We start from the raw sequence: 27,967 nt of genomic DNA on the forward strand, positions 1-27,967 counted from the left end.
AGTATTTCTCAAAGGAAGGAAAAGTCCCTCAGAATGGGAGAGGAACTCTTAGTACACAGTTGCCCTGGAGGGAGAAAGAGATCTTAAGACAGTCTCGAGGAAGACGAAATAATATTTTAGCCCTTCTGACTGATTTAAACTACCCACATTGTCAGCTATTTTACTCCCATAGGCCTTCCCCCACCGCACAGTGGCAGGTGGCCTCAGATCAGTAGATGTGGTAGAAACCATCTTACCTGACTGACAGAGGTTTGGATCCTCCCCTATTACTTAAGCAGGCAACAGAGTTAAGAGCTGAAGCTTCACTTTGCTGAGAGACTGCACGCCAGGCACGAGGCTCCCTACTCCTCCCCTCTACCACTCTGTCTTTTACTGGGCTCTTGTCCAGAGAATGACTGGCCCCAGCGGACCTGCGAGGAGGATCACACGCTGAAGACACAGAACAGCAGCTCTTACTCTGCAGACTGGGATTTTACAAATCAGCAGCTCAAACACTATACGGGATTCAGAGACTGGCTTGCAATTTTTCCACTTTTTTTTTTTCTTCATCAGATCATAAACAGTGGAGCAAACGCTGCACTTGCTGACAGCTAAAAAAAAAACAAACAAAAAAAAAACAGACGGACTGACATATGGACAGAGAGCTGTGAGCACTGCGGCGTGAATGTAGCAACTGGACTTCTCTTCTCTCTGGTTGCTAAGACCAAACAAGGATAATAGCCAAAGCACTATCCTTTCCACCAAAGGTAGTGGGTGGATGCAGCTTTCAGCAGGCTGCTATAGGGGAGAGCAGTCACTGCATAGAGGCTGCCTGTAAAGCTGATCAACAGAGAGGTGACTCTGAGAAAATGCTCTGCTACCTTCAACTACATTCTTCTTGAATACTGTGGAAATATATACAAATACCTGTGGAGTTTCAACATTTTTTGGACTTTGCTGCTCCTGCTGAGTGGACACAAAGCTTTTTAACCTAATGCCTATAAAATGCTTATCTTAGAGATCATGGCAGGATGGATTAGGTCTGTAAATCTGTCACTGATGCTGCTGTGTCTTATTCAGCTGGGAATGGCTCACACTAAGCACAGTATATACCCAAGGATACGACTCTCCCACAAAGGTAAAAATGCACATACTCTGTGTGTTTATGGTTTATGTTTCATGTTCACCTTAAGCATCACAAATATGTGTGGTCTATATTTAATACATGTCCTGCTAAAAAATTACAGATTAATGGAGTCTTAAGTGAAAGTGATTAGAATTTATATTGCAGTTCTCTCAGAATGCAAATTGAGAGTGGGGTGGGTGTAATAGCATTATTTTAAATAGACCCCTGTTACTGAATAATTCTGAATTCACATTTTAAATAACACAGGCTGATAAAAAAATTTTTTTAAAGTTTTATTTGACTAAAAAAATATATTTTCTAGGTAAGAAATAGTAACATAAGGTTATTGGTATGGACAATGTGGTTTTCAACACAGACTGTCCCTGGGACAGGGGTAGCACTGAAATTTAAGGTGGAAAAAATATAAAATTTTTCATTTGCACCTCAAGTATTGCTGCCTATTGCTGTTGAGGAACAACTTTAAAGTTGGTATTAGATTAGATTCTAATGTTCAACAGTAAAATATTTTTTCATATCTTTTAAGGGACTATTATTCTTTCACCATTTTCTTTTTTTTTCATACAACACACAACTGATGCTTCCATGGCCTCCTTACAGTTTGTTTTGGTCTCTAAGCTATGGTGGCTGACAATCCACAATGTGGCTTTCTCTCATGCCATCCTGGCGGAGTGACGGAATATATTTCTTTTTCTTTTTGAAAATGGAATATATCTGTGAGTAAGAGACAAGTGTCTATGTGCGTGTGGGTGTTTATTTGTGTATGGGAGCGGGTGATTTGGATGTGCACTGGTATGCGGACTGATTGCTGTGTATCTCTTTGACAATAATGAGGGTTTTTATCTTTGTAGATAAAAACTCTTGAGTAAACACTGTATTTTTCTAAGTTTTCTTTGATCTCTACAGCAACAGGAGGCGATAATTCCACATAAGCCTGTTAGTCATGGTTGAAAATAGGTGTGGAATTTGGATGGTCTGTAACTCATGCATATGCACTTGGAGAATTCCATGTGAGTCGACGAGTCTTGTCTATCAATGGGGAGTTACGTAGACTATGTAATAGAATGTATTGCAGAATTCTTTTCCACATCACCAGTGCAATTGTGAAATTAACTTAGGGATTTATATGTATATATTTGAAAAACAATTCTTCTATACTTACTGCATCAACAATATTAATCACACAACTGCCTGCATGCTTAGTCAGTATTGCCACATAAATATCAGGTGTGGTTATAACTTTCATCTATGATCCATTTTTTTTAACTACCTGAGGGCAGAGCTGCCATGATGATTGACATCCCTGAGTCTCCGATACATGTTCTGGCTAGCTCAGAACACCAGGAAAAAAGCAGTTGGATCCTATCATTATGGAATGATAAACATCTAAGTTCTAATACATGCCTTATGGGCTCCGCCAGCTATATTTGCACACATCCGTCGGTTCACACATACTCTTGCAAGCAGACATAGTTAAACACACCGGCACAAGCAAAATTGTGTAAATTCTTTGCGCAAGGCGGATTTGGATGCAGTTCAGCACAGATGAAGAGAAATATGGTTCTAAGTATTCATCCATGGGCTTGTGAACTATGGAACCAAAAGCAATGGGGAAAAAATCTCATCTTTGAATGACAGCATTGTTAATTTTGTCAGTGCTGATATATTTTTAACCTTCTCATCAGGAGGGCCAGCTATAGATTGGGATCAATAGCACGGTCAATAAAATGAGATGTCAGCAGTTACAGTGTCTAAAACGGCCACACTGTGCAATGTTTATCTGTCTATCACATGATGTAATACTAACATTGCATATTTTTGCTGTCTTTTTTATCTATTTACCATGTCTTGTGTATATCTCTGGACTGGTTAAAATTATTTTGTGTGTCTTTTAAATAATTTCTACCCTGGCCATTACTTTATTTTTTTACACTCCCTTGTAACTCAGGGCTGTTATGTTAATCACACAGAGTATTGAGTTACAAACTTTGAAACCACAATGTCTTCACAAAGAATTGACTTGAAGCTTTGGCTGCCCAACATCCAAAGACTTTAAACACATGCCCAAAGATGTCAATACAGCTTAACTGCTTGGACATTTAGCCAATCAGACTTCTTAAAAAATGCATTAGTACACTTTGAAATGCCCCTGCAGGGATATATGTTCACAATCCAGCAGAGATAAAGAGACACTGTTTGCTTTCTATTAGTTTCATGCTTTTGAACAGAGCTCCATATGATTTGAATTTGCATCATTCAGGTTTCTTGGCAGCTTATTTGAGATCACCAGGCTAGAGGAGTGAAATAAGATCTTGTTTTACAGCAGACATCAATTTTGCTGATAATGAAGCTGTGGCACAACTCAGCATGTGTCTGAGTATCAGCAGGCTGCAGGGAGGTGTTCAGGCTCAGATTTAATTTGCTGCCTCTACAGCCATACTATAATGTTACCTAAGCTACTAAAAGTGAGACGAAGGTTTTGATAGATACAAAGACCTAACCCTTAAATGGAAAAAAAAAAATAGAGTCTAATATTGAGAGTAATTCGCTTAAAATGTGCCCTATGCTTAGTAGAGAACATCTTCCTGACACATTTGTTTTGTTTATTTACTCAGATTGCTGGTCATTTTGCACATGGAATTTACATGTATTGACACCCAACGAATGTTAGTATTGGCCTTTATTCTAAACATACTCACGGGATTGCTTAGAGTTATTTCATTTTGATCAAACTAGGTTTCACTGGAATAAATTCTCATATTATAATAACTTTGAATAAAAATACCACAGCATCAATGTTCTAAACACTGAAATTGAAAACAAAAACATAGCATCCTTTTACTAGCCAGACATGTCACCAAATTTTCTTACTGCAGTTTTAAAACAGCTCATCAGTTCGGCAAAGTAAGTGCTGCATTACTCTGTGCTCCAAACAATATTAAAAAAACTCGGAGTACTCTGACATGTTCTCTGGTATCAGAGGATGTGACGACACCTCTACACAGTAACTTTACACAGGTTTAAAATGTTACTGACCCATGCAGTCATGGGTCATATTTAGTCATTTCATCTGTCAATTTGACCAAAACAAGATCAGAAATAAGGCTGATGGATACAGAAAGAAACACAAAGTTTCTATAAAAATAATATAAATATCAAATATATAGTGTTGAAGTGATTTGCTTACCTATGAAGTAGAAATAGATAGAGATGAAATGGCTACATGGGACAATGAAAGAAAGGGTATGAATTGGCAAATGGGTGAATTGACCAAAACCAACATTTAATAAATAATAATATCACAAATACTTTGTCTGCCTAGCACATAATCATTATGTAATGTATATGTTCATACATCTATTTACACTTTCATTTACTTCTAATGTTTTTTAGAATTCTTGAGGCCAGAGCTTAGATGTATTTTATGCATTTGCATGTGTAACTGATACATACTTTATCTAAAATCAACTAATAATCATCCAGATACAAAAATTTATCTGATCATGTTGGTAGAAACATTGAATACCAAAGCAGTGGTTGGGAGGTTTTTGTTCTCAGCATTTCTGATAAAACTATGAGTTAGACAAAAAAACTCCAAAGTACATAAACACAGGGATTACTCGGGTGGCAATTACAGGTGTGTGAAGCTTCAGTTTGAACTGTAATTTTAGACCTCCATCTCCTGAGAACAGAAAGCTGTCACTATATACTTTTTACAACCCACAGACCTTGGAGCTGTAGGTAATTTGGGGAAAACCAGTATGCATGGAGAAAAATTAGGGTGGGAATTTCTATTACTCATTTCTTCTAATGTGGCAGGTGAGGAGTCCAATTAACTTTATTTCATTCATGAAAGAGGCCTATGTTAAATGTACATCACCTTGAATAATGTCTTAAACAAAGTTGTTGTGCAGACATTTAAACCATGTGGAAAATGGAAGGTAAGCTAAAGTTCAGATAAATACCAACTATTAACCTAGAGAAAACAAAAGTAATAATTGTGTACCTTCTCCTCCATCTTCCCAGCTCAGCTTTGTGCCCTATTCATTTTATGTGTGTATATCTCAGCATCACCTTCTCCCTCTGTGTCATGTTTTCGCTCTACAGTTCGATAATGAGATGTCCAGAGGGGTAAGCACCTGGTGAATGTCTGTCATATTTTCTGACCTTTTCGCTGTGCAGGGAAGAGGAAAAGGAGCAAAGTTTTACCCATAATAAAGTATTGGAGGCGGAGGTATTCAGGTCTTCAAAGAGAAAGTTGAATTATCTACATTTGAAAAAGCATTAAAATTGATAAAGGACCATCAGGTAGAAGTTGTTCATTGTTGGAGCGATACATCAATGGCAGGCATTATGCCTAATATCTATACACCACACTGAAGTTTGTCAGAGAGAACACAGACATTATTATTATTAATTATTATTATTATTATTATTATTATTATTATTATTATTATTATTATTATTATTATTATTATTATTATTATTATTATTATTATTATTATTATTATTATTATTATTATTATTATTATTATTATTATTATTAGTCTTAAACTCAATTGCTAGGATACCAGAATAAACAGAATGTTTGGCCAAAGACATAATTCCAGGAAAATAACCTTGAGCAAATTGCAAAGCATGGAGGTGGAAAAGTGATGGTTTGTTGCAGCTGGACCAGATCCCCACACTATCATAGGAGCCACCATGAATCCTACTATACATCACAAAAATGAAAAAAATCTGTAAAAGAAATCACAACTGAAGCAGAATTCAACCCAGTAATATGATAGTTAAAAAAATTAGTCCAATGATGTTTGGCAACAAACTTGGAGAATCCTGGCGTTGGAACATTGGAAGGCCTCCTCACAATTACCCTAATCATGTGGTCCTCCCACAGATTTATATTTGCAACCTAAATGCAAAAGTTGTGAATTGTTTTGCTTGCAGTTGAAATGAAATCACACACAGGACACAAACAACCATGGACCAGGAGGTGAACTTAGTTAGTAACTCAAATACAAGCAATGACTGTATCAGTCTAACTGATGACTTAAGAATTTGTAATTAGTGGAGGAATTATTCTAAGTAAAATATGAGACAGTATCTCACGTGAAAGCACTTTAAAATACACTCCTCACATTATGTGTATGATAATTGCAATGTTTCATAAAATTGAAAAGTGATGTTGTGGTTTCTAACAATTGTAACAACTCAGAGAAAAACAATCTTTTCCATTTCTCCCATCCTCCATATGGCTTTCATTTTCCAATGTGACATCATCTCCATTTTACACAAGAGAATGTAAAAATAAAGGGCATAACATTTAGTCACAATACCCAGCTACACCCTCATGAGCCTCATGGTTTCAATCAGATCTCTGCGGCACAAGGGAAGGTAAGCTTGTCCATGTTTGCGCCTTCAAACACTTCATCACCCCACTCAATCTCTCTGTGGCCTTGCATGAGTCAATACAACCAGTGGATAACCATATTTGAAAGCACATTTAGCTGGAAGTCTGAGAGCACTTAATCCCAAGTTTTATTTCGGGCATCAATTATGTACTAACTGCTCCCAAAAGGTGGAATTAAAATAAAATATCTAACGGGGATTAAAGGTATCTGTGGAATGATAATCATGAAGAGCGGTATGGTGGTTTTGGTGGTTTTAACCGTCCCTTGATGAGTTTGACAGTTTGAATGACAATTCTTACTGTCTTTTTGCAAGGAATTTGTATATTCTTGTAGTATCTGTCTGGGCTCACCTTTAAGGCTAAAAACACAAAGGCGAAGTTCTGAAAAACACAAAAGAGGTTTTAAGGTTTAATAAATCACAACCTCCACTGTGTGTTTTAGACTACACTTTGATGCTGCTAGAGAGCCTATGCCCATTCAAATGTAATACTCCCCAATTGCTGCAAAGTGCTGTTTTGCAACATGGGTAAGGAAGAGATCAGACTGTTTATTTTAATTTTACTTAAGAAAATCTACTCTAGCATCTGTCATTGCTCTGCAGACAGCTGTTGAAAATCCCTGTCTTGAGGCAGTTCCTTTTCTCTGTGATTTCCTTTTGAAATGGGATAAGAGTGAGGCCATGTGTCTCCCTGGATCAGTGGATGATGGAAAAAAAAAATGCCAGCCTCCCCTTCTAGGCTTTTCAACCCATGGCACAGGAGCCTTCGCTGGCTGCAGATGGTACAAATGACAGAAAATAGACAAAAAGGAAAGGGAGAAATTGGAAATACCCTCTTTTTCTTATTCATTATGATCAGTAGCTGCCTGTTTTAATGACAGAGGAGAAACTTTCAAAAATACTGTTCTGAATCATCTGTGTCTGACTGTGTAATCAAGAGATCTACCTGTTGCATTTTAGTAACATTGATTACCTATAATTACTATAAAAGGCACATATTCTGCTTCACTTTCTTACAGATGGCAAAACTTTTCCTTTTGTTCTTCTTTTTGCTCTTCTTTTGTTCTTCTGACTCTTAGAGCGACGAAACAAGTCTGCTACCACTCATTTTCATGACAAAAACATGCAAATGGAAAATAAGATTTGACTCCTGCTGTATTTACTTCAGTACTTTAAATAGTCATCTGAGTGAATCATTTGAATTGATGGAAGCACATTAAAACTTCCAAGAACAAAGAGATGATTGTTTGAGAGCCAAGTTAAGAGTGGTGTCCTTGATACAAGTTCAGCTCAAGTCAAAGAGGAACCAGAAAATAGAGACATCTGTGTGTGAGAGAAACAGAGAGCTGTTCTCTGCGTGTGTGTGTGTGTGTGGATTAGATAATTACAGGAAGCATGTCTGAGCCTTGGCAAAACACAACTGCCACATCCCTTCTGTCTATACCTCCTAACCACCCAAGACCTAATGCAACTCAAACAAACAGTCGCAGTCTCTAACTTAGAAATTTTATTAGCGACAAAATATACACAGTCACCTCCTCCTCTCTGGACACCTAATCCCATTCTAAACAAATAAACGTCTGCACTGACTGAAGTGTAGTTGCTTTGCATGATCTACAGAATTAGAATAAACATTCTCTCCACCTATACCACAGATCATGTGTCACTGAAAATATACAGATCCAAGAAAAACAAATCACGCAATTACTCCTTTTAAACATGCCCTGCAGGAACCTCACCTAAATTTTTAGGAAGTTGCTGAATCTTACTTTTGTCATATGCATAGCTGACAGTGTTTTGTTTGCTTTAAAATGATTTTCTAAGACATTATATGAATTCCCCAAGTTTGTGGAACCAACCCAAATTGAAGCAACTACAGGTAACCTGAGCACAAAGGCCAATGTGCTTTAATATGCCTGAGGTCTCACAGGAACTTATAACACACACCAGATTCCCCTTTTTTCTTTTATGAGGAAACTGAGTCCGGCCCCATCATGTGGAAATGAAAGTCTTTTAGGCCAATTCAACCCAGAGGAAGGGCACACCTCTGGTGGTTTAAGGCTTAGTTTATATCCATCACCCACGACCTTTCAGAAGCTTAAAAAACTAGGGAGGACCAGTTTGCTAAATCCAGTCATGAAAAGAAAATGGGTGTATAGGTCTATGGCTGTGACAAAAGTACATTAAAATGTCTTCTTGATATGTTCTGATGAGTGCATGTGTGTTTATTTAATGACATACCCCTAATGTGCAACTGCTTCCATTTCAAAGTGGGGGTAGCAGTAGATTTAAACTAATGACTGAAAAAGAGACTGGTGCAGTTTCCTGACAGATAAAAGAGCTGTCTCACAGTTAAAACGACCACAAGGCGATACGAGAGTAAATCAAATATACAACATCGTCCCATAATGATGTCCTGCTGTTAGTGTCTTTTCTGACAGAGTCTTAGACATGGGGTCATAATCAACCCTTCAAAAATTTATTAAGGGTTTTAATGTTCGCTTTGAACTTAGTATGCTTTAACATATGATGGATAAAACACAGCTACATTCAAAAATAGGAGACATTTGTGCAACATTCAAAGATAAACTTTAAACATAAAGATGTCAAAGTCTCACTCTCACAAGGTTAGAAATAAAAAATATATATATAATGTGCAAGCATCTGTCTATCAATCAATTGAAATGCAGTGGTCATACAGACAGATTTAAATATATATATATTTTTTAGTCTTTAATTGTAAATGGATTATATTTTGACCTGCCCAGGACATCCATTGTTGCTCTTTTTGAGCAAACAGGCATAATTTTTCAAGCGACACATTGATGCTGGTTTAGCATACCTGAAACCATTTTCCCAAGAAAGTATTATGAGTCCCTTAATATTTGAAGTTCTGTATTAATATGAATAGAAGACTCCTCTAAAAATGTTTTTGGCATATACTAATTTGATTAAACTTAAGCTTAAAACTGCTAATATATGAAATTGGAAAATAATGAAAACTTAATTAAAAAAAGATAATGTCAGTTTTCATGCAAATTTACATTTTTTAAAGGAAGTACTGCAATGTCAACTGTGTTACTTATTTCTTAAAATATTCATTCATTAATTTATTCATCCATCCATTCATTGTCTCTACCAACTTATCCTTGCAAGGTCACAGCGCGGAGGGCTGGTGTCTATCCACAGTGGTCACTTACACCCTGGACAGGGTGCCAGTCCACCATAATGGAACACTGAGGGACACAGTGCAACTATCCATGCACACACGCCCACACCCATGCCCACACACGTTTGTGCGGAAAGTTAGAGAGACCAATTATTCTAACAATCATGCTTCTAACCTGTGGGAGGAAGCCAGAGTACACGGAAAGAACCCACATGTGCACAAGGAAAACATGCAAACTCCCTGAAGAAAGACCACAGGCCAGGAATCAAACTCTGGACTTTATTGCTGGCATCCAACAGTGCTACCTACTGTGGCAATGTGCAAACCTTTAGTTTTTTTTTTTTTCATTTTAACAAATGTTTTCTATTTCTGACTAGCTCAAACTCCTAAATATCGTACCCAACCACTTGCACCATAAATTTCAACAAAATAGTGTTCCAGAATCTTCTCATAAGGTCTGGCTAAGATAATATTGCATTTTAAATGACACATATATTCAAGACAGATCGCGTCCCATGTTGATTTAAAACTGGTGATGCTAGATAAATTTGTTGGGTCTTCAGTTTGTGGTCTTTAATTATACTGTGAATATTTGACGACAGTTTCAACAAGTAACCTTTCTGTAAGCAAAATTAAATAACACTATATGTTGAGATAAAATGCACAACTTGATGTAAAAATTATAAACTTGTTTTAGAAATCTGTAATCCATAAGGGTTGAGTGTTATTTATTGGCATAAAAAATGAATGTGATTGTTTCTTAGAATGCTGCACATTTACCGTCATATGCAATTAATAAAGTAATGGTGCATAAATGTCCACACAGAGCTTTGGCAGATGAACAGGACCTGGATCTTCCAGGGACGTGGAGTGCCTCTTCAGCCCCAGACCATGCTGTTGGATGAGAGCCATCAAAGGCTTTATGTTGGTGCCAAGAATGCTTTGTTCTCCCTCAACTTGGACAGAGTGAATGCTCACTACAGACAGGTGAGCTGGACTTCTTCTGTTAGGTTTCAAAATGTTTAGGTGATAAACCGAAACTGGACATACATATGTGTGAGAAAGAATTCTCAGATTTCTGTTTAAAATGAACATTATTACAATGTGTGACTTTGCATTTTGAAGGATTAATGTAGGTAGTTATATATATTTCATGCCTGTCAAATATGACAAAAAAAAAATCTACTTTTGTATACAAAGTAAGTATATTGCCATACTACTTTGTTCACAACACGACTAGTGGAGATATGTGGAAATATGTGGACACTCTGCTTTTCTTTCAGATTAACTGGGCGAGTACTGAATTTCAGATAGAGGAGTGTATGATGAAGGGAAGGGAAAAGGTAAGGAATGCTGTGGTAAAGTTTTGCAAAACATTTACTATAGCAAAATGTCTATTTGGAAAAACAGTTTCTTGATGGTTCACCATCAAGGCCTCAGTCTTCTACACGGCTGTCACAGGTTCAAGTCCCGGCCCGTTGACCTTTATGAAATGTTTTCCCTCTCTCACAATCCACCTTCCCATTGACTCAGCATCAAATGAAGGCCACAAGAGCCAAAAGAAGAATATGCATTCTGATGATGCTCATTTGTGAGATTAAAAGTACCTTTTGAAAAATGACAACATTTATGCAGCGATTTGTCATTAGCTGCATAAATGACAAATTTATGCAGCTAATGCATAAATTTCAGAAATCAAATGTGGCATTTGATTTCTGAAATGCCACATTTCAGAAATCAAGAAATGTGGCAGTTCTTGATTTCTGTATCAAGATGTTTTTTATTGGTCTGATGTAATATTCTAATTCTAAATGTCATGTATTTATCAACTGTGTGACCTGTGTGTAGTTAGGCTACATAATGTGTTTCACTTAGTGGTAAAGTTATTGACATAAATATATTTTTCAATAACATTCTAATTTATTGAAATGACCTATCTGTCAACCTATGACACTGATTATGCACTACAAAATGTTTTGCCCATTTTATGTTTACATTATCACAACCCACATCTCATTCACGGCACAATGTTTACTATACGATTCATGTCTCTATCTCAACAGCCTGAATGTGCAAACTACATTAAAGTCCTGCAAAAGTACAACCAGACTCATTTGCTGGTCTGTGGAACAGGAGCCTTTAATCCCATCTGTGCCTTGGTCAAAGTAGGACACAAAGGGCAGGTGAGTGATGAAATGGAAAAAAATATATATATATATTTTATTATAAATAGTCATATTTCATAAATTTTGTTGCTTTAACCTTAGCTGGAAAGTTCTGATTATGTTTCAGTCTGAAGTTTTTAAATCACTTAACATACCTTGGACTTTTGAGCTATTAAACACTGCACATACGGTGTTCCTTTACTAGTACATGTATCCAGGTGCTTTGCACAAAGGATGTCATGTGATGTGGAGATGGAAAAGACACCGAATAAGGGAAAAAAAATAATATATATATATATATATATATATATATATATATATATATATATATTTTTAAAGGCTGCCATCCCAACTGTACAAGTAAACAAGGAGATCAGCCCAGGTGCTGCTTTCTGCAGAAAGGAAATTTCAGACTAGAAAAGATTAATTCATGTTTACTTCAAGTGCTAGATACTATTCACATATAGCACTTGCTTGTCTTTCATGGAAAGTGATGTGCAACCAAAACTGACTGCATACATCAGCGCCAGCATGTATGGACAGAGTATGACACATATTTCCCTCATGTAAAAAGCTAGACAGATTAGACTTGTGTCTGCAGTGTTTAGGCAGGGGAGAGGGAAAAAAGCTTTCCATCCTGTATACTCACACTTGTACAAAAGGTCAACTGAACAACACTTAGCCATCATTCACCTCAGGAATTTTCACTACTTAGCATAATTACATCGATATGGCTGATTAATAGGAGTATTGGAAACCCCTCAACTTGACTACTCTTCACAAATCTTAATTAAGGCATATGATATTACATTTAGGTCACAGTAGGCATTAGCTCTGAGATGAATCATATTTATGTTGCCATAAATTACAACATGACATACTGATATTGATCAGGTCAGACACTGACTGATGAGTAGTACATTAACACCTCAGATATTATAAATAAATAAATAAAAAGTTTTTTTTTTTAAATAGTCTAAGCACAAAACAACACTGAGGTGCATCTGTGTGGCAATTTCAGCTTTATTTTTAAGAGATCACCCTCCATGATGGATGAGTTCAGGACAGAAACTAACTTGTGTTGCCTCCATATAGGCAGAGCACAGTTGAGCTCTGTGACCACTCATAAATCAAGACAGAATGTGGAATTACAACACTGAAATGCCAGTAACTGTCAAGATTTTTGAGGTGGCCCACAGTGTGAGTTGTGGCTCTCCATGGAGCTCATTTTGTGCATGTGTGTGCGCACACTTAAGCTGCCTGCAGAGCAGATGAGTTTGGATTCCACATCAATGAAAGGGCAGAGTGAAGCTGGATACACACTTCTATGTGAAAGTTGTCCATTCGGTCATCCATCACTTTATTTCTCATCTGCCTCTTCTCCTTCTCCATCCATCACTTTATGATCCCTCCTTTAATTCTTCCAGTTCTTTTGTCCCCACATTCTCTTCAGGGATTGGTCTCACTTATGCTGGAGGCTCTCCTGCTTAGAGTGGGGCTGTGACATTTATGTTTGTGAAGATTTTTATGGAAATGATTAAGTTCATTTTTTTGTGTGTGTTTTGCCCTCAGGAAACTATGTTTGCTGTTGAAGAGGAGAGTGTTACGAGTGGGAAGGGACGCTGTCCATTTGACCCCAACAGTTCTTGCATGTCAACACTTCGCAGTAAGAATTTAATTATTTCACTTCTAATTTCACCATCAATTGAGCTAATAGCACAGCTTTCTGATTTCAGTCCACTTTCTAGTAAGAACCATTTGCCTTCTTAACAGTAAATACTGCCACCTTGTGGTTAAAATCTTATCAGCACTTTCTCTTTTTAGAAAATGTTTACATTCTTTTTCTCTTTTCTACATTAAATAGGAGGAGAGCTCTATATTGGCCTGTATACTGACTACTGGGAGAATGATGGTGCTTTGTGTCGACTTAACAATCACACCTACACACGCACCGAAAGAAACGACAGGCAGCAGCTCAACGGTTGGTTTCAAAGTAGTTCATATTAGTGAAGTGTATGGAAAATAGCACATAGATTATTCTTTAAAAAATAAATAAATAAATAAATAAATAAATAAATAAATAAATAAACAAATAATCTGAAAAGTGGAGTTTTTGTATGTTTCCACTCCTTCAGAGTAAATTTTAAAAATTACATTTTGCTTCAGCAGTAGTTGGAGTTTGTCTGCTTCACCTGTGCTCCTTGTTGTTCTTTGGAAGTTGAACCACCGTGCCAGTCTCAAGTTTTTTATCAGTTTTTTAACTATTTTCTTTTCGAGAATTGATCAGTACTTATCAAAATTCACATTACAATTACCTCCAATAAATTTTACTGTGCCTGCTGAAGGAAAGCATACCCGCAGCATGATGCTGCCATTGCCATATTTTATGGTGAGGACTGGGCAAATTTTGTCTTATTACACACAAAATTTTGCCTGTATGATGAAATGAATAATTTAACTAGATTTTATTTTGGAATGTCAAGGTCAAACGGGATGAATACAAATGCACATCAGAATTATAAATTTGAAAACTATTCCTCTTTTCTCCATTCACACTGCTTTTTTTGGTCTGTCATATAAACTTCTAATAAAATACATTGGAATTTGTGGTTGTGATGTAGCAAAATGTGGACAAGTTCAACGGGTATTTATACTTGTACAACATTTTGTAAAAGAAAAACAAACAAAAAAAAACATAGGGGTGTTTGCTCTAGTCACTGCATCACTGATAACTTTTTTCATTCTGCTTTTTCAACAATAAAACATTCTTTCTCCAGAGCCCAAGTTTGTGGGGTCAGCAGTTATCCCTGACAATGATGACAGAGATGATGATAAAGTTTACTTTTTCTTCACTGAGCGGGAGACTGATGGAGAAGGAGTGAACCGGGGAATCCTTACTCACATTGGGCGTGTGTGTGCGGTGAGAATGCTTACGCCATAGAAACGTATTTGAGCATAATTCAGTCAACTCTGACATGTAAAATTACAATGTGAATCTCTCAGAATGACCAAGGAGGACAGCGAATGCTGGTAAATAGATGGAGCTCTTTCCTGAAAACTCGCCTCATCTGTTCTGTGCCTGGACCAAATGGCATTGATACACACTTTGATGATCTTGGTAAGAATACAGCAATATGCCTTAAATTCCATCAGGAATGGAAGAAAAGGCCAAACATCAAACTCACTTTTGTCTGTTTTCTTTTAGAGGATGTGTTTGTGCTCACAAAGAAAGATGAAAAAAACCCAGAAATATTTGGCCTCTTTAGCACAACAAGGTGAGTGGAGGATGCCTTCAGAATTGCACTTACATTCTCTATCAAATAACTCATAAAACCTTCTTCTACAGTGCTGTGTTTAAGGGCTATGCTGTGTGTATGTATCATATGGAAGACATAAGAGCAGCCTTCAATGGACCATTTGCATACCGAGAGAAACTTGAGCATCACTGGACACCATATGAAGGAAGAGTCCCATACCCTCGACCTGGATCTGTGAGCTTTGAATCCTTTATACTAGATATTTAATGGATTTAATTACCAGATTCACTCTCAACGCTCTCCATTTCACCCAGTTTGTGTTCACAATAAATGTCTTGTCAAGGGAACAATGTTGAAAGAATGTTACCCATGTAGCTGCGTCAGCAGTTCACACTAGGATAGTCTGAATCTGACTAATGATTTTCTTTTTTCTTCATGCACTGCCAAGTGCTGACAGAGTAATTAGTCTTCTTTTGTTTGCTGTTAAATCTCCCCTACTCTCTTTATTTCTGTCAAACTATCTCACTAACAGTGTGCCAGTAAAGTGAATGGTGGAGGTTTCTCCAGCTCAAAGGAGTTTCCCGATGAGGTTTTGCGGTTCGTACGCTCTCATTCTGTGATGTATCGTCCCGTCCTTCCACATCACCACAGACCCATTCTCCTGCAGCCAGAGCCAGGCAGAAGAAAGCTGACCCAGATTGCAGTAGACAAAGTCCAAGCACAGGATGGACACTACCATGTTCTCTACATTGGCACTGGTAAAGCACACTGGATTAGACACATATTTAAATACAAAAGATTTTTTTGATTTTAACAAACTGCCAGCACAATGTAACTACAGTATTTACATTACATTGTCTATAAAACATAGACAGAAGCAAGAATACAATTTAAGATGAACTTTTTTCTGTTGTTAGATGACTCTGTGGTTTTGAAAGTTATCACCATCTACAACAAAGACACAGTAGAGGAGGTGCTGCTGGAGGAGCTGCAAATTTTCAAGGTAGTTCATATTTCAAATAAAAAACACTTTCAAGCTATATATATATATATATATATATATATATATATATATATATATATATATATATATATATATATATATATATATATATATATATATAAACTGGCTGTGGTATTTGCCTGACATATTGAGATAGGAGGTATAAGTCTTACTTCAGAGGCACATTGTTCTGAATTATGCAAAAAGAGCTTTTCTATTTTGCGTGCCACAAGAACTAAAATTAGAATATAGCTATGCAGTGATGAAAAGTATGTACAAATTAGCTACTATGTCAAGATAAGTTCAGCTATCAAATAAACTCTTGAGGCATGTGCAGTCTGCAAGATAGAACAGGCTGTACACTGGAAGGAAACCCGTTTGATCGTTGGCCTCTCTAAGAAGCATATTTTACATGGGAGGTTCCCCTTAGCAAAAAACAATAAAATATGTCATTGCATGCATGATGGAGGAAAAAAACTCATAGTAGGTAAATATGTGGTGTGTAAATGCACACACAGCACTCACTTCACACGGTTCACAAGTCCAATTTAAATTCAGGAGAATTACTATTCTGGTTAATCATGCTGTGTGGTGGCATAGAGAATGGAGGTGTGTGTGAGTGTGTTTGACAATTCTTAGATGTTCCTCTTGGCTCTGATTGGAGCTCAATACTTTTCACAGATTTTCTGTCTTATAACTTTTTTGGTCAGAAACTTGAAATAGGTCACTAACAAATGCTAAGGGACTTATGAGAACTTGCCAGAAGTTCTAAGCTGAGAATGAGATTTTCTGGCCAAAAAAAACTTTGTTGCTATTCTTACCACCTCCAGTATGAGGACACATCTAACTGTCATTATGTAGTACAGACAGGTTCTAACATTTCTAATAAATACAGCAGTCCTGTAATGACCTCCAAGGTTTGATAGAGAACATTAGTAAACAATCAGCAACATGAAGAGTAAAAAGCACATCACAAGTCAAGGATAAGTGGGGATATTTAAACAATCAGGAGTTATATACCCCATTTCTAATCTTACTGATCACTTAAAGAGCTATAGACACACATTAGACACAAATTTACCCAACAGCACTTGTTCATACACGTAGATAAGCAGGTCACAAAAATGAAGGATCTTGTTTGTCAGGATAGATGGCAAGAGAGGAAGTTGGAACCACAGCCACACCAAGTTTGAAGCAGAGTTAGATTTTAAAACACTATCTCAAGTTTTTGTCCTGTCTCATCCATCTTCTGTAAATGGGGATAGCACAAGAAGAGCAATCGGCTGACTATTCACTATCAGTTAGATCACACATATCTGGTACTCTTGATGCATCTTTGTCCTATGTTATTGCATAAAAATTGCCACACAAGACAAGATGGCAGCATAGGTGGTCTCCTTCGTTCTATACTGCTTGTACTTGGTGTGGTTTTCTGCATTTGTACTGCACACTTGACAAACTGTATCAGCGTGGACTCTGTCCTCCACTCCTGCCTCTCCACCTGGCGAATGTTTACTTCTGGCAAATAAAACTAACAAGTCACTCTTTTTCAGACTTCTGTAGATCTACTGTCCTCTGCTTCATTGTGCTTGTGGCCTTTTAACAGCACAAACCTCACTAATAAACTTTCAAAATGCAGAACACATATCAATTGTCCCACAAAGGATAAAAACACACTGGACCACTGCTAAAGAGCACATAAAGAACCATGTGGTCCCACATGTAGTTTTAGGATCCCCTGGTCTCTCTCTGCTTTATCTCATCCTAATAGGCACAAAGTGAAAATCTGTAATCCTGGGGTAGAACTGTTCGAAAGTGGATTGAACTGAACTAAACTGATATAACAGACCTACTGACTGCACAGCCTGGAGTGTATTTGTAGTTGCAACAGTTTATCTGGACAAGCCAACCAAACCTGTCATACATCAGTTTTGTGATGACATGTTGATGCAGTCTAAAATCTTTTGCACACATAACAACAAAGCATGCTTTACTCTGAAGTTTAGAGAGCTGTATTCCACCAAAGATTGTTTACATGAAGGCTTACATCAGTGAGAACCAGGCAAGAAATAAACTGACCAGGAAGATCAGGGCAGCTAGAACTTGGAACCTAAAGTGATAAGATAACTGCTTCTCAGTTAATAATCCAGCAGTAGTTTGGAGGAGCTTGAATAACATTAACTACAGGAGCCCATCTCCAAATACTGCGATGACCCCCCCCCCCAACTGGAGCACAACCTCACCGGCTTCTTCTGCACATTTGAAACAAACCCATACTTCCGTCTTATTCATTTGCAAAAAATGAACTACCTGCACCTCCTCCCCTCTCATCCCAAGTGTGCCATACACTTAGAACTCCATAAGAACACATATAGGTTTCACATTATTCATTTCAGTATAATCTGTACCGCTCTTTCCACCAAGTTTGCATGCCCAATGCAGGGGAAGCACATTATGTTAGGATACCTAACTCGAAACAATACCAGTTTACAGAATGGTGCACCTCCTCGTGAGCAAATATTGACAGGCATGCACTTTTTAGCATAACACCTGTTTAATCAAAGCTGGTGTGAAGTTTCAAAGAACAGGAGTGGGTGGGGGAGGCGAGGAGGCGAAGAGGCAAGCACTCTCGCTGCTGACACAGCAGATCCAGAGACATGGACAGAGACAAAGCGTCAGCAGGAAAGCTTTTGTTTAAACCAGTAGAAAAATGTCTGGGTGCTGAATCCAGTCATGGGGAAACGTGTAGGTGTTAAAATGCTCACAATACCCATGGATGGGATGTCTATAGCAGGATGACACACATGGCCTGAGATATAATACAGTGATTTAGATCAAATAGCTCACATGCTAGAATGGCTTAGATCTATCGTATTTGAATCTCTGGCAATACTTGAAAATTATGGTTCGCAGATTTAAACTTTAGTCTGAGCAAGACACAATGCACAGAAGAATGGTCAAAATGTACAAAGTTGATTGAGGCATTACAGCAAAAGCTCTATATAACATTCATCCAGAGATGGAAATCCATACCCACTTTTTAGCTTTGTACTTGTAAACATGTAGAAAACTATGCAATATTGTTTTTCTTCCACTTTACCATTGCCCACTACTTTGTACTGCCGCAAAGCAAAGTACCTTAACAAAACATGCTTTAGTTTGTCTTTGGAAAATTACAAGGAGACGGAAATTCAGGGCCAAAATTAGAAAGACATGGACACATGGGCTACAGCCAGTTTTGATCCACTATTCACAAAATATTTATTTTACTCTTACCACAGTACATTGATATGTAGGTAATACTCCAAGTCATCTGGTAGGAATCGGTGCATTATCAAATGAAAATGTTCCCTTAACAGAATCACTTCATGTTGTTCCTGAAAAAAAACCAATGGCTTTATAATTTTCAAATACTCAAGTTGTAAATTTTCAATTTACTTAAGTTTGTAAAAATTCAACAATCTGAAAATGCCTCACTTGATATGGACCTATGAAATTTATGTAAAGTTCAATGTTTGTAAGACATGCGTTCATTGGAAAAAATCTAAATAATTCATTGGAGCCCTAGCAGACTCAGGGCCCTGCATTATTATTGATTTTGCATGACATTCTTCATATAACAACTGGTTGACAATTAGAAGTTTCTGCTAGTTTTAAGATTCATTAATCTGGGTGACAATTATGGAAGAAAACCTAGAAACATTTTAGAAATGTCACCACTGTTTATTTATATTATATCATGATTATACTATTGAATTGCATTTTCTTTCCAGGTCCCAGCTCCAATCAAAGAGATCATAATATCACCCAAAAGGGTAAGTTATCCTATAAATATTTAGCATGCATATATATGCAGTTGCATAGTTCTGCCACAAGATGACGACAGCGGAACAATATGCACAAGACAGCAGCGAGACTATTTAAATGACCTCCAGCCTCTTTTAGCTTCTATCTCTATTTTTGGTTAAGTGACTCAGTTGGATGAAAACAAGACAAAATAAAAATGCAAAGATATGATTCCTGATGAACTAATTAGCTGATGGTCTACATCTTTTGTTCCACAGCAACAGCTGTATGTTGGGTCAGAAGTCGGTGTTGCACAAGTCAGACTACATCAGTGTGACCTCTATGGTTCAGCATGTGCTGACTGCTGTCTGGCTAGAGACCCATACTGTGCCTGGGATGGTCTCACCTGCTCCAGATATTACCCAGCTGGAGTTTACACCAAGAGGTAACAGTTAACACACTAACACAGCAGATGACATAAAATATTCACACTATCATAGTAAATCTTCTTGCTTAAAAGACAAAAGATTATCATCTTGGTTTACCAAATCATAATCAATGACAGACATGACAGTGAGGTGTTATGTAAGGCCTATCAGTATGCACTTGATCCACCATCCCTTGCTTTCATCTTTCCCTCCTTCCCTCTCTCACTTTTAATTTCTGTGTTTTAGCTTCTTTCATTTATCCCGTTTTCATCGCATGTTAAAAATGATTCCATCTTTGGCTTTCTTTTTGCAGCAGACGATTCAGGCGACAGGATGTTCGCCATGGCAACGCCGTACAGCTGTGCAATGGACTGCAAATTGATGGTTAGTGTATGAAATTGCTGTGAAATGTGTTTATACATGTGTATGGGGTATCAAGAAAGACTCCGCGGCAAAAAAGAATGTGCCATTTTAGTTGGAGGTTACCATAAGGTCAGTGTGCTTATTCCATGGCAGAAAAAAATCAATCAGCTTTACATTAGCCACATAATGAAAGTTCGCTGCAGTCCATTGCCATCAGTCCTACCTCTCAGTCTTATATGTGTGTGTGTGTGTGAGTTTAGATGAACAATGGCAGAGGGCTGAGGAGAGACTAATGTACAGCATTGAGAGCAACACCACTTTACTGGAATGTGTCCCTCGATCACTTCAAGCTAAGGTCCTCTGGTTCTTGGAGAAAGGAGGTGAAAAACATGAGGTAACTATTGTTTTTTCCACTAATATTTTGGTATGTTAGCTGCTTGATAAATTTGTACGACTTGTTTTTTTGTCAGTGTAGTTGGATTATGTATCTGAAATTCAGGTAACACATACGGGTGCATTTTCATAAATTCCTGTTTAAAACTTAAACAATTTACATCTAAAATGTACATAACAAAATGTGAAAATGAATGGTGTATCATGCAGATACTTTACATACGGTGTATAATTATGTATTTCATGTATTTATTTTTGTTTATTTTGAAAATATTGTCTTACAGCTAATAGAAATTCGAAAAATACAGTTTAAAAAATCATATTTTAAAAGAGAATTTTAATGAAATTTTCTTCCATGTATTTTTCTTCCACAAAGAAAAATGGAAGAAAATAAAAATTCTTTTTGAAAAATTTTTTTTTTAATAAAATGAATTTAGGGTGATATTTTGGACATACTTGTAGTTGCCGACATTGACTTTAGGCATTAGTAAACAGATGTATTCATTATGTAAAATATTGTTATGAGAAGCTAAGCACCCCAAAGAATTTTATTCTGCTCCACTTTTCTCAACTCCAACACATCAGCATTCATATAAAAATCTGTACAATTACATTAAATTAGATTAAAGATCCTACTTTTTGTGATATGTACTCTATAGGGCAGCAAAAAAGAGTTCACAAAAAGCATCAGTCATTGTATTCAGTGAGTTGATTAAGTGCCACCCTTCCTTGACTCCAAATTTAAAATAGATTTTTCAATTATAATTCTTCTTGGGTGAAAGGCTAATTCAGTAGTAGGGCCATGCATTTCTGAATCTCCCTCAGTTGAATAATTACTTTCTTTTTTTCTTTGTACAGATAATAGGTGATGAACGAGTCATCGTGACGTCTCACGGGCTTCTGTTCTTACACGTGAGGAGCTCTGACGCTGGCATGTATGTGTGTCAGACTGTGGAACACGGATATGTGCACACATTACTGCGTGTCAACCTGCATGTGCTCCGAGAAGAGATTCTTCAGACGGCAATGCACAAGCCTAATGATGGAGACGGAGTTTCAGCTCAATGCCACTCTATCCTAGTCCCTGCACCTGCCCCCAGTGTCAACCCTCGATCTCTGCAACCACCTTCAGTCCCAGCATCCAACTCTAGGCTCTGGTACAAGGAGTTCCTCCAGCTAATTGGTTACGGTGATGCTCAGAAAGTGGAGGAATACTGCGAGAGAGTGTGGTGCTCTGTTAAGAAACGCAAAAAGACCAAAAGGAAGTATGTTTCTTTAGGTGGTGAGAAGAAAGGAAAAGGAATGGGAGATGCGAACTCCCACAGAGCTCCCAGGCACACTTTTGACACCTGAGGACAACAAAGACTCACAACACATAAACACACATGCACGCACACTGTGTAAAGTTCATACTTTGTGTTTGCACCATGTAAGAAGTATATGCTGTACGTTCAACAAGAGCTGCAAGAGATAGAGTAGCAGATTGCCTTACAATTGTAGCTGCATTTACCACTGAGGTCTTTTATGGTTAATTTAAATGTCACATCTTGTCTTTTTCTGTGATGTAACCCTATTATTTACTGTAGACCCTGGAGGAACACACACAGACATCACCATTAGTACAGAAAAGAGACTCTCATGGGAAAAGATGGACAAAATTGTGTAAAGTTTCCTCTGATCAGTGAGACACACCATGTAGGCTGATCAATCAGGACCCTGCCAGACTGCTTCTTTACATCTCAGCCTTTCTCAACACTTCACTGAGTGGCAGTAATGACATTTTCTGTAAAATATGAGAAAAAAAAATTATAATGTCAAACATAATTTTAAGTTGCATGGTAAATTATTTTCTTGATTTTTACACTGAGCTATTTTGATGTAATAATGTCAAAAACTGGAAGATAGATTGCTATTCTGCTTGAATGGTCATAAGGCTATGAGTTGATAGAGTGAGACCGTAAGCAGTATGTGTGGTTATAATGTTCACTAGAGTACACATTTTAACAAGATGTTTACATACATAGTATAAGAAAGACACACAAACCTTTTCCATTGTGTACTTGTTTGACATGAAATCAGTTTAAACTTTTCCTGTTTTAGTTCAATTAGGATTACCAAAGTTAGTTCTATTTGCTAAATGTTAGAATTTGATAATAACAATGAGAAGATTTTAAAGATAATTTACATTGCTTTCTTTAAATTCAGAAGTTCATGTAAATCTTCTTAGTATTTGGTAACAAAACATTTCATCTGTATGACTTTTATCAAATGTTTTGAGTATTCTTCAGCAAGCTTTTTACTACAGTTTGCCAGAACTTACAACTTTTTGTAAGCAGAGCTTACAAAGTCCAGGCTTTATCAGATTGTTTAAAATAATAATATTCCTTGTGTGTGTAAACTTTTGACTTTGAAGAAAGTAATAAATGACAAAAATTCACAATTTGGCAAAAAAGTAAATAATAAAAATTTACAATCTGGCACAAATACAACTAGCTTTAATAATCCTTAGTGACCTAAAATGTCAGAAGTTTACTCTGATTGAATAATAGGCAGTAAGAAAAAATGTTCCACATCATATTGCACAGTGTTTGTATTTACCTAGTGTCAACTGTTGCAATACCACTGTCATGGGTATTTTGAGGCATGTTTCAAATATAACTATGCCCCCCAAGAGTACAAATACTATTTATGCACTTGTAAAACCTATTTCAATACATAAAAAAATATCTTACCAGTGAATTTTTTTATTTATCTACTCTTACCTCTGGTACTGCTGAAGGTTTATTCAAGTGATTCAGTTGTGCGTATTGTGTTTTGTATTTGCTTTGAGGTTATTTCTGTGTAGATCTGGTTATATCTATGTAATCAAATTGTAATTTTTCCTTCTCTTGTGACTTTTTGTTCCCCCTATATCAAGTCCCGTTTTGATTGACAAACCATCTGATGTTGCAAATGAGAGGCATAGTTATCACAAATAGTTAAATCTCATTTTCCTCTGGAAAAAAAATAGAAACAAATAAATGTTTCAGCAGCCATTCAGGCATGTCATTAGCAAAACAGAAGAGATATGAATATTCATTTGATTCTAAGATGATAGAATCAACCAGATGTTTTGTTTGAAAGCTTGTACTAGTTGTGCTCATTTCTGTACTCAGTGGGATCATGTATGCCTTTTCTCAGTTTGTGCATTATTTATTGATTTCTATATTGACTGTTTTGACTGCATCTAAGGGGTATTCATAATGTGGTAAGACAACTGTTACATATCTGTCAAAAGCTTATATCAGCATTATATTCCTTAACTATTATAGTGGTACAACCTCAATATTGTGAAAATTGTGTAGATTTTACCCTTAAAATGCCTGCAATTAAAAACAGGACTACTTTTCCTCCTTGCTGTTACCTGGTTTAAAGAAAGAATTAATAAAGGATATTCTAAGCTCAGGCACACATATAAAGAAAAAAAGAATAAAAACATGTTTTACATTCTTCCGTGTTCCCATTACAGTATCGAAAAATGAATTAAGGTTTCTTTGGTAAGTGAACCAATTAAGTTACCGCTGCCATATTTATATAGATCTTTTAGTTACTGGCTTATTTGCAGACCCAGTCCTAATTTGGGCTCTTCTCTTAGAATGGACAACAAACCAAATGAGGGACATTGAAAAAAAAATAATCACAAAACATAAGTATTCAAAGTAAAGTAAAACACCTAAAATTAGATATGAGTGCATGTGTTGCTAAGCTAACTATGGACAGATTTCCAAAAGAAGAAAAAAAAACTGTGAAACCTGAACTGCTCAATAGATCTCAAATAGATAGGCAATGTCTGACAGAGGATACAGAATGAGCAAATATTTTTCTTAACAGAATGTAAGAATTACCATTTCAGATAGCTCTGGTTGATGTGTGGCTGTTTTGCAATTTACTAACATAAATACAGCTTGCAAAGAAGTCAATGGATTTGTGCAGAAATGCAAAGAGAAAAAAAAAACAAAGAGTATCAATAATACATGTGATAAACTAAACATTAGCAATAATAATGTTTACTAAAGTTGCATTTGGAAACCAGGGAGATGATTTTGTCATCAAAGACATCTAAGAAACAGTTCATGTTCATGACTAAATAATTCTATGACATGGATAGACTTGATGTGTGCAAGCAGTCTGCAGAGTTTGTATTTAAAAGTTTCTATTTTCTGTCTGTAGATATTTCTGGTTTTGTTAAGGTTCAAAAGTCTCAGTGTTGGATGAGCTGCTTATTCAGAGTGGACTCTGGGCAAGGGTTGACACTTTATGCCAAGCTTGTCTCTGTGTTTGCTCTCTTATGGTCTCATCACATTTGTTGGACAACTTAGAGACTTTACAGTCCTATTGCAAAAGAGGAGATAGAATCAGTGTAAATGGACTAAATCCGAGTTGTAAGAAATTTACATACAGTTTAAAAAAACTAAAGAAAACATATTGACTGCCAACAACTAGTTGGAATTTTTCTTCCCTCCACTCTGAGAGCTCTCTAGGACCCTATAACTCATTCATATTCTGTCTTGGTCCACCTGAGTCGGCAGGGTGCTGAAGGCATCTGTGAATGGAATTCATGCTGCTGATTTATTCCACATGGCTACCATAGCAACAGACTCTGAACCAGTTCAACTAGCTTCCTCTTCAACGCTCCCTCTTTTCTCTATATCAGATTTAAATACTATGAGCATGATACATAGTTCTGTGGAGCCAAAGGTCTTTGTAGTTACTGAATATGCAGATTCTAATGTACACAAATGGACTGGTTATTCTGGTTAGGCTCGAGATTACATTTGACTTCTTAGAGGATCTTCTCTTCCTGTACAGCTATGCCTGACAGCCAGCTTTTATAAATGATAAAAAGCTACTTTGAATGTGTTACCCACTACATGTCATAGGGAATTTATGGAAAACTGTGTGAAGATGCAAGCATGATGTGATGAAACACTATTAACCTTTTATCCAGCCTACTCAGAGATTAAGACATCAAAGGTCATTTCATTACTAGGCTTTATCATGTTTCAGCGGCTGTGCAAAGATTATTCCTTTACACAGGAATAATCCCCTCCCAGATCAGTTATTGTCAATAGCTTTCGCACCAGGATGGTTTATTATAAGTGAAAACGACACAAAAGGAAGGTGAAATTAGAGGTGGTGAAAAAAGAACAAAAAGAAAGTTCATACTTGTCTGCAACATCACTGCATATTTCATTGCAACAAAGTAAGAATAGTGAGGCAAATTAAGTAGAGATAATCATCTGACTAACTCATTCTCCTGATTTTTTTTTTTTCCTGGATTGCTTTGCACCTTAATCCCCTTAATAGAACTTCAATCAATAGGCTCATTGCACTTTGTTGTGCTCAGTTAAGCATGTGAAACAGCAAAGGCTAACAAGAGGAGGCTTCAACCCACAACACAACTGTAAGGATTCTGGTGTGATTTTGAATGAGTCACTCTCAGAGAAAATCTCCCAGAGGGCATTTCTGACTCTAAGCAGCCTGCACACCTGTCAATAATCACCTCATCAAGCCTTTGGGGGCTTAAGGAGTGTAGGACTCTTTGCTGGATAATTAATCTTACCAGTATTTTCTAGCATTCTAGTGTTTCAAGTTTAGCTTTTATTGTGATTTTTATTTTTTTTTTAAAGATTGATCCTTACACACGTTGAATCATTTAATCCTCGTTCGTTGTGCTTCCAGTTTCTTCCAAGCTTGTCCTTTGCAGTTCCAGTGCCCTAAGTCCTTCAAAGCAACTGATATAAAACTATTATCCACACCACTCTGACTAGAAGTATTTTCTTCTAAGATTAAGAATTTCAACACCCATTTTCTTCAGTTTGCTTTTGTTAAAATGACCATGTCATACTGAGTAAGCTACCTATTTCTTGCATTTTATGTCAGGCTGTTCTGAGGAAGCATATTTTCCTTAACCCACTGTGGAGGAGCACCTAACTAAAGAGAAGTATTGGAAAATACAAGGGGAAGGCAAATTGTGGTTTCTGTTGTTGACCATATTCAAGGGATACCAAGTTTTCTTCAAGGTGCTACAGAGATTATGGTAAATTTATGTTTGGGTTTTCTGAAACAAAATGAACATCGAAACACAGCAGACAAGCAGCTGTGTGTCAACATATGCAGTGAGCTATCTTGCTGACACAGCTGTCTCGGAGGTAGAATATTTTCCCTTGGCACCCTCCATGTTAGATAATCAGCAGCAAGGGAGGTGACAGTGACCCCCTATGTATGTGTCTGTTTAATCAGCTGTTGTCCATGGTAATTATTTCTTCTTTTTTCTTAACAACTGACACACTACTCTTTTGTGAGAGTGAAATAAATTACTCATTGATGCTCAATAATTCACAACAATGTATGTATATTTGCTTCTTTGCCATTCCTAAGAGAACCTGTGCATGTATAAAAGATGCCTACCCCTCATCCTCTGATGTTTTCCACAGCTCTTATGCCTCACAAGACACAAAAGGCTTTAGATAGAGGACATGGGTGGAAATGGAATAGAGGAGAGGTGTAGATCATCTGGCTTTTTCCTACCACTGAGCCGAGGGAAAACAGGAAACCAAGAATAAGCCAGTGAGAAGGAAAAAGTGTGAAGTGCATGAAGCAGTGAAGAAAGAGGAGAGGAACGAGGCTGAGAAAAGAGAAACATGCTCGCAGGAAGGTGTCTGATGCGGAGCATTGTGTTTTATCACCTTGGGGCTTTGCTTAGCCTTTCGAGGGACTTGTACATTTAGAATTACATTTCTGTCTATCTAAAATATGTGATCTCAAAATCTGTCAAAGGAAAGAATGTGTCTTAAAATACATAAAATTGAATAAATAATAAACACTGCTT

At 36.9% G+C, this 27,967-nt stretch overlaps 1 protein-coding gene across 4 annotated transcripts; it reads left to right on the forward strand.

The window, feature by feature from the left end:
- On the forward strand, positions 1 to 27,947 carry sema3e (sema domain, immunoglobulin domain (Ig), short basic domain, secreted, (semaphorin) 3E). 4 transcript variants are annotated; one of them, XM_044125036.1, is made up of 17 exons: positions 1 to 1,117; positions 10,528 to 10,688; positions 10,985 to 11,044; positions 11,765 to 11,884; positions 13,439 to 13,532; positions 13,731 to 13,847; positions 14,644 to 14,786; positions 14,870 to 14,984; positions 15,072 to 15,141; positions 15,213 to 15,357; positions 15,656 to 15,881; positions 16,041 to 16,126; positions 19,900 to 19,941; positions 20,191 to 20,357; positions 20,657 to 20,724; positions 20,964 to 21,097; positions 21,955 to 27,947. In XM_044125036.1, exons 1-17 carry the CDS (start codon positions 985 to 987, stop codon positions 22,447 to 22,449), a joined length of 2,376 nt encoding a protein of 791 aa, XP_043980971.1. In that variant the 5' UTR covers positions 1 to 984; the 3' UTR covers positions 22,450 to 27,947. The 4 variants fall into 4 exon arrangements, with proteins under 4 accessions (XP_043980971.1, XP_043980969.1, XP_043980968.1 ...); XM_044125035.1 differs by having other exon boundaries at positions 3 to 1,117; positions 20,654 to 20,724; XM_044125034.1 differs by having other exon boundaries at positions 14,870 to 15,141.
- The last annotated feature ends 20 nt before the right edge of the window (positions 27,948 to 27,967 follow it).

This window comes from Gambusia affinis, linkage group LG08, assembly GCF_019740435.1.
Source record: "Gambusia affinis linkage group LG08, SWU_Gaff_1.0, whole genome shotgun sequence".
Taxonomy (NCBI): Eukaryota; Metazoa; Chordata; class Actinopteri; order Cyprinodontiformes; family Poeciliidae; genus Gambusia; species Gambusia affinis.